A 12,018-nucleotide genomic window follows, 5' to 3' on the forward strand; every position below is an offset into this window, starting at 1 on the left:
TCATCGCTGCTGCTGCTTCTGCAACACCTAGCCCAGCACCGGCTGACTCTTTCTGCCCACTCATTTCGACTAATACACGTGTTACGACCGAACACGACGCATCATTCGCACACGACGCCGCCGCCGCTGCCGCTACCACTACCGCTACCGCTAGAGAAAGAGAGGGATCCAAGAGGAAGAGACAGCTGAATAGAAAGTGGAAGAGAAAAAAAAGATTCAGGAGAAACAACACGCCATCTACGGAACCCTCCATCCAACAAGAGGATAACTTGCGACGACGCCAACACGCGCGAACCTGCAACAGCATCTGGACGTGCAGCCATTACAGCAATTCTGCCGAACTCTGGATTGACTTTTCGGCTGTTCTTCTCGACTGCGGTTTTCCCGTTTTCTCCGTCCGTCTGTCAACCACCATCTTGGCCACCCTGCAATCATGCAAGTTCAGTCTGCATACCATTCGGCCCAGCATTGTTGATACAACCATTTGAAACACCCTGCCAGGCGTCCCAGTCCTTGTGTGACACCCGCCACAGCCACCCACCTGGAGCCGACCTGACCTGGCCTACCTCACCTTACAGAGTACACCTACCTTACAGAGAGTGGCCTCTTTTCTTCTTTCTGCGCTTCAACCTTGCAGACAGACACCGCACCAGAGGTACTCCAGAAGCCGGTACTCCAGCATCTGCACCTGCATTGTCCAGTGTGCATTGCATACCTGACTTCTGTCTGTCTACCTACCTGCCTTACCAGTCACGCGGGTGGAGCCCACCCAAGATCCAGAGGCGCGACCCCCCCTCCCCTCTGCTACACTGAAGTATACCGGCCGCTGCTCTGATATCACCTTCCATTCTTAAAATATACTTCCCGCCCAGCCCTCTTCCACACCAAACCAAACCAACCCGCCCAGCTCCACGATTCCACGATTCGCGCACCCCGAACCGGTTCAATCCCACTGCCGACCCGACAAACTTACGACTTACACTCCAATCTCAACCTCTAAATTGTCCTGCCTGCCCACCATCCTCGCCTGCACGACTGACCCCGAACACCCCTTCTACCACGCGCCAAATTCCTAATGTTTCGGTCTCGCAAGGGATCGAAAGCATTCGGCTTTGGAAGCTCAGGCAGCACCAAGGACGGCCACAGCAACCACCATCTTGACTTCGGAATCGTGAGCCCCAAGGCGGTAAAGGACCCTTATCGTCCTGGAACCGCCACCACTACGAGATCGAACAACACCTGGACAGATTGGACGGATGCACAACCTTCTTTCCCTGAAAAGAGTACGTGGGCCCCTCCCCGATGCCGACTTCAGACCGTGCCGAGCGCAGAACATTGCGCAGCCGTCTCAATTGACAGAATTTGACGTGCCGTCAACGCTGCGCTCCTCTCCCCGTGCTTTCAAACTCTCTGCGCAAACTTTCGCTGACAGCTCTTCCTCACAGACGTCTCAATAGCCGCAGGTACCATTCGCGGGCAGGCTCACAGACCCGAGACAGCAACCAGCAACTCGGAGGCACATCGAAGAGGCGACAGCTACTCCTCCAGCACCATGGCATCCGGCGCCGGTCGCAATCGGAGGGAGCGCACCTTCGTAGGGAGCGAGTGCGCCGTCTGCGAGGAGCCGCTCGAGCACACCCTGCGTGGAGAGCGCATCTTGCAGTTCTCCTGCTCTCACGTGTCGCACGAGGCATGCTTTTATGAGTTCATCCGCGAGTTCGAGTCGCAGTACTGCCCCTCCTGCGATGCGCCGCTGCATCTCGACACTAGCAGGGGCGGCAATGTCTTGGATATCGGTAAGCGCTTTGGCCTGTCCTTTGTCTGAGACAATGAATGCTAATCTTCAACTCGCCAGAGAAAATCAGCAACCTCGTTCGATCTGTCTCATCTACCGACACTAGATCAAACCACACCCCTACGCCGACGGCCCAGCCCTGGGAAAACCCGACACCGACGCCGCAGCGCCCCACCAGCATCGAGTCGAATCAGCGCAACATGCCCAGCACGCACACTCGCGAAAGCCTGCCAAGGAGTACCGGGCGTGAGAGAGAAAGCAGTCAGCCACCTACCTCAGAACGATACGGCCCCTCGAGACATGCGCGTAGCGACAGTGAGGCCACCGGGGCCACCGGCGTCGCCTCATCCGGAGGATACCCTGAGACGACGCAGAGCGGCCCGCCGCGGAGACACGACTATGATGTCCAGGCAATGGAGACCACACCAGGCAGCCCGCGCGCCATCACGAGAAACCCGATACCCGCTCCGACAGTCACGGTGCGATCCGAGTTCCCCACCATCAACAGGTCTCGAACGCAGCAGACATTGACCTGCTTGATCACCGTCGAAGTGCCCGACAACAAATGGCGACCAGATCCCGAAGACTTGGGATCTGCCCCTCCTGGGCCTCCCGCCGTGAATGCGAGAATCGACGAGGCGTTCGCCAGGCCACCGTCACCCGCCCGCAGCGCGCCGCGTTTCTACCCCTACGAGTCACGCGAAGTGCTCGAGGAAATGACGGAGAATCTCAGAAACCGGGTCGACAACTGGCATGGGCTCGATTTCAGCAGGTGAGATTATCGAGCGACTCGCGCTGGCCAATTAGAGTACTGACAACTACCAGATTCGGCAAACTGCGCCTATATGGCACCCTACGTGTCGGCAAGGATAAGGCGTCCTGGCAGGAGCTGGAATGCTTCCTGTTCGCTGAGATGTTGATCTGCGTGAAGGAGAAGAAGGTGCCCGTGCCGGGGCAGTGGGACGAGAACGGAATGCCCAAGAAGGCCACCAAGTGCACACTGAAAGGATCCATTCTCATCAAGAAGCACCTCAACGAGGTCTCGGAAACGGGTAATAGTGAGTGCCCCTCATTTTGGCAAAGGATCTGGCGCTAATCAATCAATAGTCGATGAGAACGTTCTCACGCTAAACCTCTCGGTGGCCGAGCTGCCGCAGTTCCATCTCCGCTTTGAGAACCGCAACCAGCTGAAGCTGTGGCACCAGGCTCTGCTTGACTTGAACGCCGTTGAAACCTCGCCTGTCCGCAGTCCGGAATACGACCGGGGCGAGTTCTCGGAGACGGAGGAGGAAGAATGGCAGCGCGGATCACGACAACAGAGAGTGTCGTCGGTCGCTTCATCATGGGGCGGAGCCAAGTCCGTCACCACTGCGCCGACAGAGTACACTAACTTCCAGAGAAGCCCGACAATGCCCGCGTCTGTCCACGTGCCCATCGACGTGGTTGTCGTCGTGCCCATCTCGTCCTCCATGCAGGGCGTCAAGATCAACCTGGTCCGAGATGCGCTCAAGTTCATGGTTAACACCCTTGGCGAGCGGGACAGAATGGGTCTCGTCACTTTTGGCTCTGGTGGCGGCGGCGTGCCCATCGTGGGCATGACGACCAAGGCCTGGCCTGGCTGGAGCAACGTCCTCGGTTCCATCAAGCCGGTCGGCCAGAAGAGCCACCGCGCCGACGTGGTCGAGGGCGCCAACGTCGCCATGGACCTGCTGATGCAACGCAAGTACAACAACCCGATCGCCACCATCATGCTCATCAGCGACGCATCGACTTCCGACGCAGACAGCGTCGACTTTGTCGTGTCGCGTGCTGAGGCCGCAAAGATCACCATCCACTCTTTCGGCCTGGGCATGACTCACAAGCCCGACACGATGATTGAGCTATCGACTCGCACCAAGGCGTCATACACTTACGTCAAGGACTGGATGATGCTCCGCGAGTGTCTTGCCGGCTGCCTTGGCTCGATGCAAACCCTCTCTCACCAGAACGTGAAGCTCAAGCTCAAGCTACCGGAAGGATCGCCCGCCAAGTTCCACAAGATCTCTGGTGCCTTGCAGATTACCAAGCGGGCTACTGGACGCGACGCTGAGGCCTCTCTGGGCGATCTTAGGTTCGGCGACAAGCGTGATGTCCTAGTGCAACTCGTCATCGTACCGGACAACACCTCGCAAGAGCAGCTCCCGCAAGACCCCTGGGACAATATCGTCTCTGGATTGGAGGCTCTGGGCGGCGCCGCGGACGGTGACGACCAACGCATCACTTCCGTCGAAGAGGTACCGCTTATCCAGGCGGACCTCACCTGGGGAGACATCTTGAGAGACGGCACTCTCTCGCATCTCCCCCGCCCTTCTCTGCTCGCAATCACTATGCTCCCTGCTCAAGCAAAGCGAAAGGAATCGTGGGCAAACTCGCCCCCCATTCCCCCTCACCCGCATATCGTCCAGCGGCGCATGGAGCTGCTTACGTCGGACATGCTGACTCGCGCCTTGACCCTCGTGTCGCGCGGCCAGCACGACCGAGCGCACACCCTACTGAACGAAACCCGTTCTATCCTCAAGGGACTTGGAAAGGGTGGTCTTCCTCCGATCCCTCCGCCGGGCGCCCCGCCAAACAGGTCCCTCCCATCTACTCCGCATCCCGGAAACGAGGGCTCGCCCTCCCTTACCCCCGACAGGAAGCAATCCCCATCGCCAACGCAGTCTGCCAACTCTTCCGCTGCCAATGGGTACCCGGCTACCGCAGCAATCGGCCGCAGCCGCTCAAACGACGGCCTCGGACTCGGGGCTGGCATCGATGCCAACACTGTTGCAGCCCTCGACTCCGAGCTCGAGAGCAGTCTCGAGTGGATCAGCCACCCTGCAGTGTTTGGCCGCGACAGCCGCAAGGCTGTGCTGCAGGCTATTGGCGTCATCAGCTCCCAACGCGCCTTCACGTTCCGGACGCCCATCGAGTCTCTGTGGGCCGGGCGGGTCGCCGGCGTGAAGAAGCTCACATCAAAGAGCCGCGAGTGGCGAGAGGAAGGAGGCGGCGAGGGCGGCATCATGGAAGAGGCCTAGATTGCTCTCCTTCCCGACTTGCTTGTTTTATATGGCTGGCTTTTTGGGGACACTTAGACGTTTGGACGACCAAGCGGCGGCGCATCGGTTTCTTGGGACAGACGTATTCTTACGGCCGTTACCCGGCATGGCTTGTCTTTTCCACCATCATACCCCTGATCTACAGCACACTTGTTTGTTTTTCACCGATATAGCTGCTTCTGCTACGTCTTTACCGCTCCGCAGCGCATGCTTGCCCGGAAAGATACCACACTTGTTTTTTCGTTCTCTTCTCTACACCCTGTTGTCCACGCCCGTCTGATGAGACACCTGTTTATCGTCGTCCTACACGATAGGACTTGCATTTTTGTAATTTCGCGTTTGTCATGTCACTGATGCCGGAGTGAGGGAGGGGATGGTCATGTATTGGATGGGGATAAGGAGGGGATTTCGGCTGCGAAAAAGTACGCTTCTTGTTGTACATGATTGGGAACGGCCAGAGCCGACGTGCGGGAGCTACGAGCAATATATACCTTGCTGTTGACATGCCAAAACTTTGGTGCTTCCGTGATATGATGTATCTTGTTCATTGACTTCTTGTCAATGGCTTGGTAAGTCCTCAATCAACTGCCGCATGCGCTCTAGTCTCACTTCTTTCACAGCAGGATGTCCGAAGAACACTTGAAGAGAAAAGCCACAATCATGAATATGCCTACAACGAATCATCTAGCCGTCCCAAACTGGTAGCATCATGAGACCACCGTATGTTCCCAGTCTTTCAGACGCCAAGAACTCCCTTCCATTCCCCAAAGCCAAAATACTAATCAACCTCACTGCCGCTTACTCGGCGACAGTGGCCCTCTTCACCCCGAGCCGCTGCGAGAGCACAACCCAGGACGCCGCGCAGATGAGCTTGCGGAACGCCCTCGGGCTCGCGTCGTCGCCGAAGCCCTGCTCCAGCCACCTCGCGACGTTCGCCCACTCGAGGAAGCCGAGCCGGTCGACATTCTCCTCGGTGAGGATCTCGCACATCTTGGAGTGGATGGGCCCGCCGCGAGGCCACTTGACAGGCGCCGAGAAAGGGTGCTTGCGTCGCTCGTACAGCTCCTGCGTGATGAAGGGCTTGGCCGCCTCCTTGAGGATCCACTTCTCAATCAGGCGCTGGCGCGCCGTGCCGTGCGACTTCCACCACATGCTGGACCCCGTGCCGTCTTGGCCTTCTGCGGCGGTCGCCGCTTCCGCGCACAGGACCTTGAGGCTGGGCGGGAGGGCGTTGACGTACTCGACGAGGTGGTGGTCGAGGAAGGGCGGGCGGGCCTCGATGCTGTGCGCCATCTCGGTGCGGTCGCCGAGGCAGGTCAGGATCATGTTGGCGAGCGGGCCCTTGGTGTAGAGGTACAGGCTGGTGTGCAGCGCGTGCCAGCGCTCCTTCATGTTGGCGATGACCTCGGGCGACAGGGGCGGGTCGTGCGAGACGTTGGCGACGTAGACGTCGCGGACCCAGGGGGCGAAGGCGTCCCACTCGGGCTCGAGGCGCAGCGCGGCCATGGAGGCGTCGTCCTCAAACATGCCGATGCTGTCGAACATGTCCTTGATGTCCTTGAGCATCTCGGTGAACATGGCGACGCGGGTGGCGTCGTCGTTGAGCGTGGAGGCCGGCCAGGAGGGGTCGCCCTCCATGAGGAAGGCGGGCAGGACGAAGGGGTAGCCGGCGAAGTGCTCGTCGGCGCCCTCGCCGGTGAGGACGACGGGGATGCCGGCGGCGTGGGGGAGGGTGGAGAGGCAGAACTTGCCGACGGAGTTGAGGTCGAAGGTGTGGTGCTCGTTGTGGTAGACCGAGTCGGTGAAGTGGGCGGCGAGCTCGGCCTCGTTCATGTCCTTCTTCTGGATGCGGACGCCGAGCCATTCAGCTGTGCGGTCGGCGATGTCTGGGTTTGGTGTCAGCGGTGATGGTGTGATGTTTGGGGGAGTGGGGGGGACTCACCGGCTTCGTTGAAACCTGACGCTTCTGGGAACTGAATCGTGAAGCAGGTGATTCTCTTGGTCGCGTCCTGGTTACCGAGCTTGACGCCTCCCTCGTGGACCAGTTTCGTCGTGATGCCTGCGACGACGGAGGAGTCGATTCCTTGAGGGCTGTCAGCGGTGTCCAGATTGAGAGAAAGGATTGTGCATACCTCCTGACAGGTAAATGCCAACGGGCACATCGGCGCGGAGGCGGAGCTTGACCGCGTCAACCAGGTGCTCCCTCACGCCCAGAACCATCTCATCCACGCTGCGAGTCTCAACCTCGCGCTGCTATAAGTCAGCATCTTGTCACATACAACCAGTGTGCAGCAGCCCGGCTCACCTTATCCCTGAACTCCTGGTTCCAGTACAGATGCGTCTTCATCTCCCCCTCCCCATCAATCTCCATGTACGTGCCCGGCTCCAGCTTGAACACGTCCTTGAAGCACGTCTTGTCGTTCTGCATCGCGTTGCCGCTAATCACCCCAAACACGTTCCACTCGGGCTCCCAGCCCAGCGCCTTGAACCCCTTCATCTCCGAGGTCAGCAGCAGCCTCTTCCCCGCGGCGCCCTGGTCCTGGATCGTCCAGAACATGGGCTTGATGCCGAACCGGTCCCGCGCGACGACGACACGGCCCGTGGTCTCGTCGTACACGACGAACGCGAACTCGCCGCGCAGGTGCTCGAAGAAGCAGGTCCCGTAGATCTTGTACAGCGCCACCAGCACCTCGCTGTCCGAGTGGCCCTTGAAGCGGTACCCGAGGTCCACGCACCGCTCCCGCAGCGCGTCGTGGTCGTAGATCTCCCCGTTGACCACGGCGTGGATCTTGCCGTCGTCGCTGTGGATCGGCTGCACGCCGTCCGGGGAGAGGTCGTTGATGGCCAGGCGGCAGTGGCCCAGGCCTGCGGGTGTCAGTCGAGTACTTGGTTACTCTCAATGTTGTCAGACTCACCAATGGAACCGTCGTCGCTGATCCAGACCCCGGAGGCGTCCGGGCCGCGGTGGGCAATGGCTTTCAGGCTCTCCTCCAGCTCCTTGCGCAGCGGGCTGTTGTCCGCCTTCTTCACATGGCCGTTGGTCTTGCTGCCCTGCCCGAGGGCGATGGTCGCCGTGATTCCGCACATGGTGTAAATGAACTACAAAAGGGGGGCCCAGAACGAACGGAATGCAGAATGATAAGGAAGCCGATCAACGAAGGAGCATGGGGCTTGTCTTCCTCTTGTTTTCCCGCAGCAGCATCTGAACTATTTAAGATGGCATGCTCGATGAGAAGAACATGGCTGAGAAGTTTCGACGTTTCCGACGCCGCTGCTGCCGCCTCCTGCCGCTTCATCCATACTCTTCGTCACCCCAGCAGCCCGGGGCAAAAGAGTCCCAAGCGTACGGAGAAGCATGATCTATTTTGCTAATTTACATTACCTAAAAAGACTACATTGCAGTGTAGATGCAGATGGAGAAACAAAATGGACAGAAACAAAAGAAGGGGAGAAACAGAAAACAGCTGATGATCGGGCCGAGGGGTACATACGGGGAGATCGTTGTCTGAAGATTTCCCCTGCGTGGTTGCGAGATGTGATGCGAGCTGCACCCAAAGAAGAGAACTTGAGACATTGACGATGCGGGGAGGAGGACGACGCAGCTCTTTAAACTCTCACGGTCTACACTACCATGACCACCAACTTTCTCCATGCCGATTTACCCCGGGGAAAGCGGACTTGGCCCGGTCTCACCCAAGAAAAGGGACGGACGGCCTTTCACGCAACACAGACCTTGCAGAAACGTTCCGTCGGGCTTGGGTTGGCTATGCATGATCGGTACAACGCCCCGTGCGTACTTCATTGGCAGAGTCCGTAGAAGAGGTGAATGAGCCACGATGCGGGTGACGAACTTGGCATTTAAGGTACTACTTGAGACTCCGCGGCAGCGAGGGTTAAGGTGAATTGGAACTCAGACTTGGCAAGTTGTGGTGGGATTCCGTGTTAGTCCGCGGTGGTTGGTTGCGTGGTGCCAGTTTGACATTTGAGGAAAAAGAGGGCAAAGCGTCATCACTCCATTCCTCGCCTCGCAGCCTACTTCAAAACGCCAATGTCCGGCGGCGGCTTGGCCTGGTTCAGCCAAGGAAGTGCTCGCGTTGAAGATGACGAGTGTATAAGGGGGCGCAAGCGCCGCAAAACAAAATGCTCGTGTGGATGGCTGGCTTGTCACGATTGGTGCAGGTAAGAAGAGCAAGTTTAACTCAAGACTGCGTGATTGTATTGATGTGTTCTACTTCATCTGCGTAGCGAGAGAAATATCCTCCGAGAGTCCATCTAGTCCAACCACTGTCGCATCGTCATGATGTCTTGCGATGCTTCTGCGTTTCTGCGCCCGGGCTCCATTTATCCGCTGCCGCCCTTGCCGCCCTTGCCACCATCGTTGCCGCCTCCGGTGCAGCCACCGCTGCCAGAGCTGCCGCCGTTGGGGCCCTTGCTGCAAGTAGGAATGTTGTTGGAAATCATGTTTGGCAGAGTGAGTTGGAGTTGTGAGGTGATTGTAGGTGTGAAGTGCTGGAGTGTGATTGATGTTGTTCTATTGTGTTGTGCTGTCGTGATGATTGGCATTAGGGAGCAGAGAACGGCAGTTTATATAGCTGTCCAGTCTGCGAGTGTTCCAGGTGAATACGTCGTGTTCTGTCGAGGTTAGTGAATTTCATCCCGTCTGGTGATATGGTGGTTCGCGATGGTGATGCGGCATGTCGACTCCACCCGCCGCAGCGTCGTCAAATTCACATAAACCAAGATACGAACCAAAGCCAAAACATAAGAGGGCCGAGAAAATCACCGAGTCGCAACAGGGCACTAGCACTTGTCTTCAGGAATCTATTCGGGATATCTCGACGTGAATTTTGACGTAGTCTATGGTCATCAAAACCGACATGAACTCCATTACCAGTCTTTACCAGTCCCCTTTTTATCCCGTTTAGTCCTCATCCCAGTTCTAAGTGGCAGGTCAGTATGTTGTCCAGCAAGCAGGTCGTCACGAAAACTTACGGGATTGGGGCCAGGAGGCTTAGGGCCACCCGCCTGGCGAGCCACAATAATCTGGTCGACAGACAGAACAGTCCGAGCCGCCTCGGTAGCCAGCTTGATGGCCCACGACTTGGAAACCAGCAAATCGAGGATACCCTCATCACGGGCGTCAAGGGTGCCGCTGCCGTCGTCGTTCTGTGATAGTCAGCATCGCGGTCACACGCGGTCTCAGCGGGCGGTCTTACCTCGATATCGACACCGGTGGCCCAGTCGTCCTTCTTGTGGTGCGCCATGTACAGTCTGCTGAGAACCTCGGTTGCGTCCAGGCCGGCACTCTCTGCAATCGTTCTGGGGACAACCTCGAAAGCCTCGCCGTACTTCCTGATGGCGTACTGAGACAGACCAGGGGTCTTCTCACCGAGGGCGTTCAGTCTCTCGACAAGCTGGATCTCGGTGGCACCCGCACCAGGCACCAGGCGGGGGTCTCTGGTGATGGCCTTGACGACGTTGACACCGTCGTCGACGGCACGCTCGATGTCGTCGAGGTGGTTCTGGGTGGCTCCTCTCAGGACAATGGTTGCTGTTCTTGTGACCTCGTTCTCTTGTCTGAAGACGGTGACACGGTCACCGCCGATCTCAAGGGTCTCGACAACGTCGATTGAGCCCATCTCGTCGGGCATGGGGGCGCCCAGACGGGCAAGGGGGGTGGCACCGACGACTCTGCAGATTCTCCGCAGCTCAAACTTGCTGAGAATCTTGATGAGGAGGATGCCGTATCTGTTGAGGTAGTGCATGGCCAGGTCGCCGACGGTGGAGCCGGCAACGACCACCCTGATGCCGACGTCGTGGAGCTCCTTGATGGAGGCCTCGAGCTGAGACTCCTCGCCCTTGGTGAAGTCCATCATCTCCTTGGCGTTGTGGAGAAGCACGGTGCCCTTGGTCTCGGTCTGGCTGGTGTCGATGGGGCAGGAGAAAACACCGACCTTGGCCTTCTGGGCCTTCTTAATCGATCCATCCGGTTCCTTGGGGAAGACCATACCCTTGACGACACGACTTTGCTCCAAGCTGCCACCCATGATCTTGACTACTCTGATGTTGTCGACGTTGAAGCCGACGGGGTTCTTGGGGAGAACGGCGAGGACGGCCTCGGCGGTGAGGTTGGCCAGGAAGTCCTCGCTGCCGTTCTGCTTGCTGGCAATAACGGTGCGGATGGCCTTGCTCAACTCCTCCTGAGAGCGGATCTCCTCAACCTTGTCGACGGACAGCTCCTCCAGGGTCTCGAGGGCGAACTTTTGGGCGCGCTCGTACCCGGTGACGATATCTGACGTCTTCAGGCCCATGCGCAGCAGGTCCTCAGCCTTCCGCAGAAGCTCGCCGGCAAGAACGATGACCAGGTTCGTGGCATCGCCCATCTCGGCTTCCTGCTGCTGACTGGCCATAACCAGGAGCTTGGCGGCGGGGTGAACGACATCGAGTTCTCTGAGGATTGTGGCGGCGTCTGAGGTGAGGATCATCTTCTGGAGGTGGTTGATGACGATCTTGTTGCGGCCGTAGGGGCCCAGAGAGGTCTGAACGGTCGAGGCGATGGCGCGGCAGGCGTCGATGTTCCGCAGGACGGCTCCATCTTCGGAATCGTAGCTGTTGCGAAGGTGGTCAGTCGGTGACGGTGGGATGGCGGGGGAGCTTCACTCCAGATAGGAGAGACTCACTTGTTGTACCCCTGCTTGAACAGGCCCGCGTTGGGGGCGTTGGGGATGTTGAGAGACATTATGGACTGACGACCAGGTACGGTTTGGGTATCAGGGTTGTGTCAGTCTCGCCGCTCGTAACAGTGTGGGAGTACCCTGAATGTTGACGATGTGGTTGCGGGAGCTCCTCCAGACTCAAAAAAAAGTCTGGGTGCAGTGCGGGAGCGTGTGCTGCAGCCTTGGTGGGCTGGAGTGGGAGATGACCAATCACGATGCTGCAGGCGTGCTATTGATCCGATCCGGCAACTGGAGTGGCCTAATCTCGGGGGTGTCTCCAGCGACGGAGCGTTTCTTCAGTGTTCTATCACGCAAGAGAGTTTCTCGTGGTTGTGTCTTAAGCAGAGTTTTACAGTCAAATTGTTACACGGGCATTTACAATATTAAGAGAATATCTGGTGTTTTTTGGAGCATTTTTCAGTAGATGTAG

General features: G+C 58.0%; 3 protein-coding genes across 3 annotated transcripts; 1 reads left to right on the top strand and 2 right to left on the bottom strand.

Moving 5' to 3' along the window:
* Positions 1–1,075: 1,075 nt before the first annotated feature.
* On the top strand, positions 1,076–4,851 carry CGGC5_v007325 (uncharacterized protein; the record flags this gene model as incomplete). Its single annotated transcript, XM_032035886.1, has 5 exons — positions 1,076–1,283; positions 1,446–1,796; positions 1,856–2,567; positions 2,621–2,847; positions 2,903–4,851. 5 exons carry the CDS (start codon positions 1,076–1,078, stop codon positions 4,849–4,851), a joined length of 3,447 nt encoding a protein of 1,148 aa, XP_031885070.1.
* An 819-nt stretch (positions 4,852–5,670) lies between these two features.
* Positions 5,671–7,959, bottom strand: chyD-2 (Amidase chyE; the record flags this gene model as incomplete). The annotated part of the gene is made up of 5 exons (XM_032035888.1): positions 5,671–6,758; positions 6,815–6,955; positions 7,005–7,122; positions 7,178–7,737; positions 7,788–7,959. 5 exons carry the CDS (start codon positions 7,957–7,959, stop codon positions 5,671–5,673), a joined length of 2,079 nt encoding a protein of 692 aa, XP_031885207.1.
* A 1,834-nt stretch (positions 7,960–9,793) lies between these two features.
* On the bottom strand, positions 9,794–11,611 carry cct8 (putative T-complex protein 1 subunit theta; the record flags this gene model as incomplete). Its single annotated transcript, XM_032035890.1, has 4 exons — positions 9,794–9,811; positions 9,865–10,038; positions 10,089–11,481; positions 11,553–11,611. 4 exons carry the CDS (start codon positions 11,609–11,611, stop codon positions 9,794–9,796), a joined length of 1,644 nt encoding a protein of 547 aa, XP_031885209.1.
* Between the last annotated feature and the right edge of the window lie 407 nt (positions 11,612–12,018).

This window comes from Colletotrichum fructicola (genome assembly GCF_000319635.2).
Source record: "Colletotrichum fructicola Nara gc5 chromosome Unknown KSG_Nara_v1_contig04, whole genome shotgun sequence".
Classification (NCBI taxonomy): domain Eukaryota; kingdom Fungi; phylum Ascomycota; class Sordariomycetes; order Glomerellales; family Glomerellaceae; genus Colletotrichum; species Colletotrichum fructicola.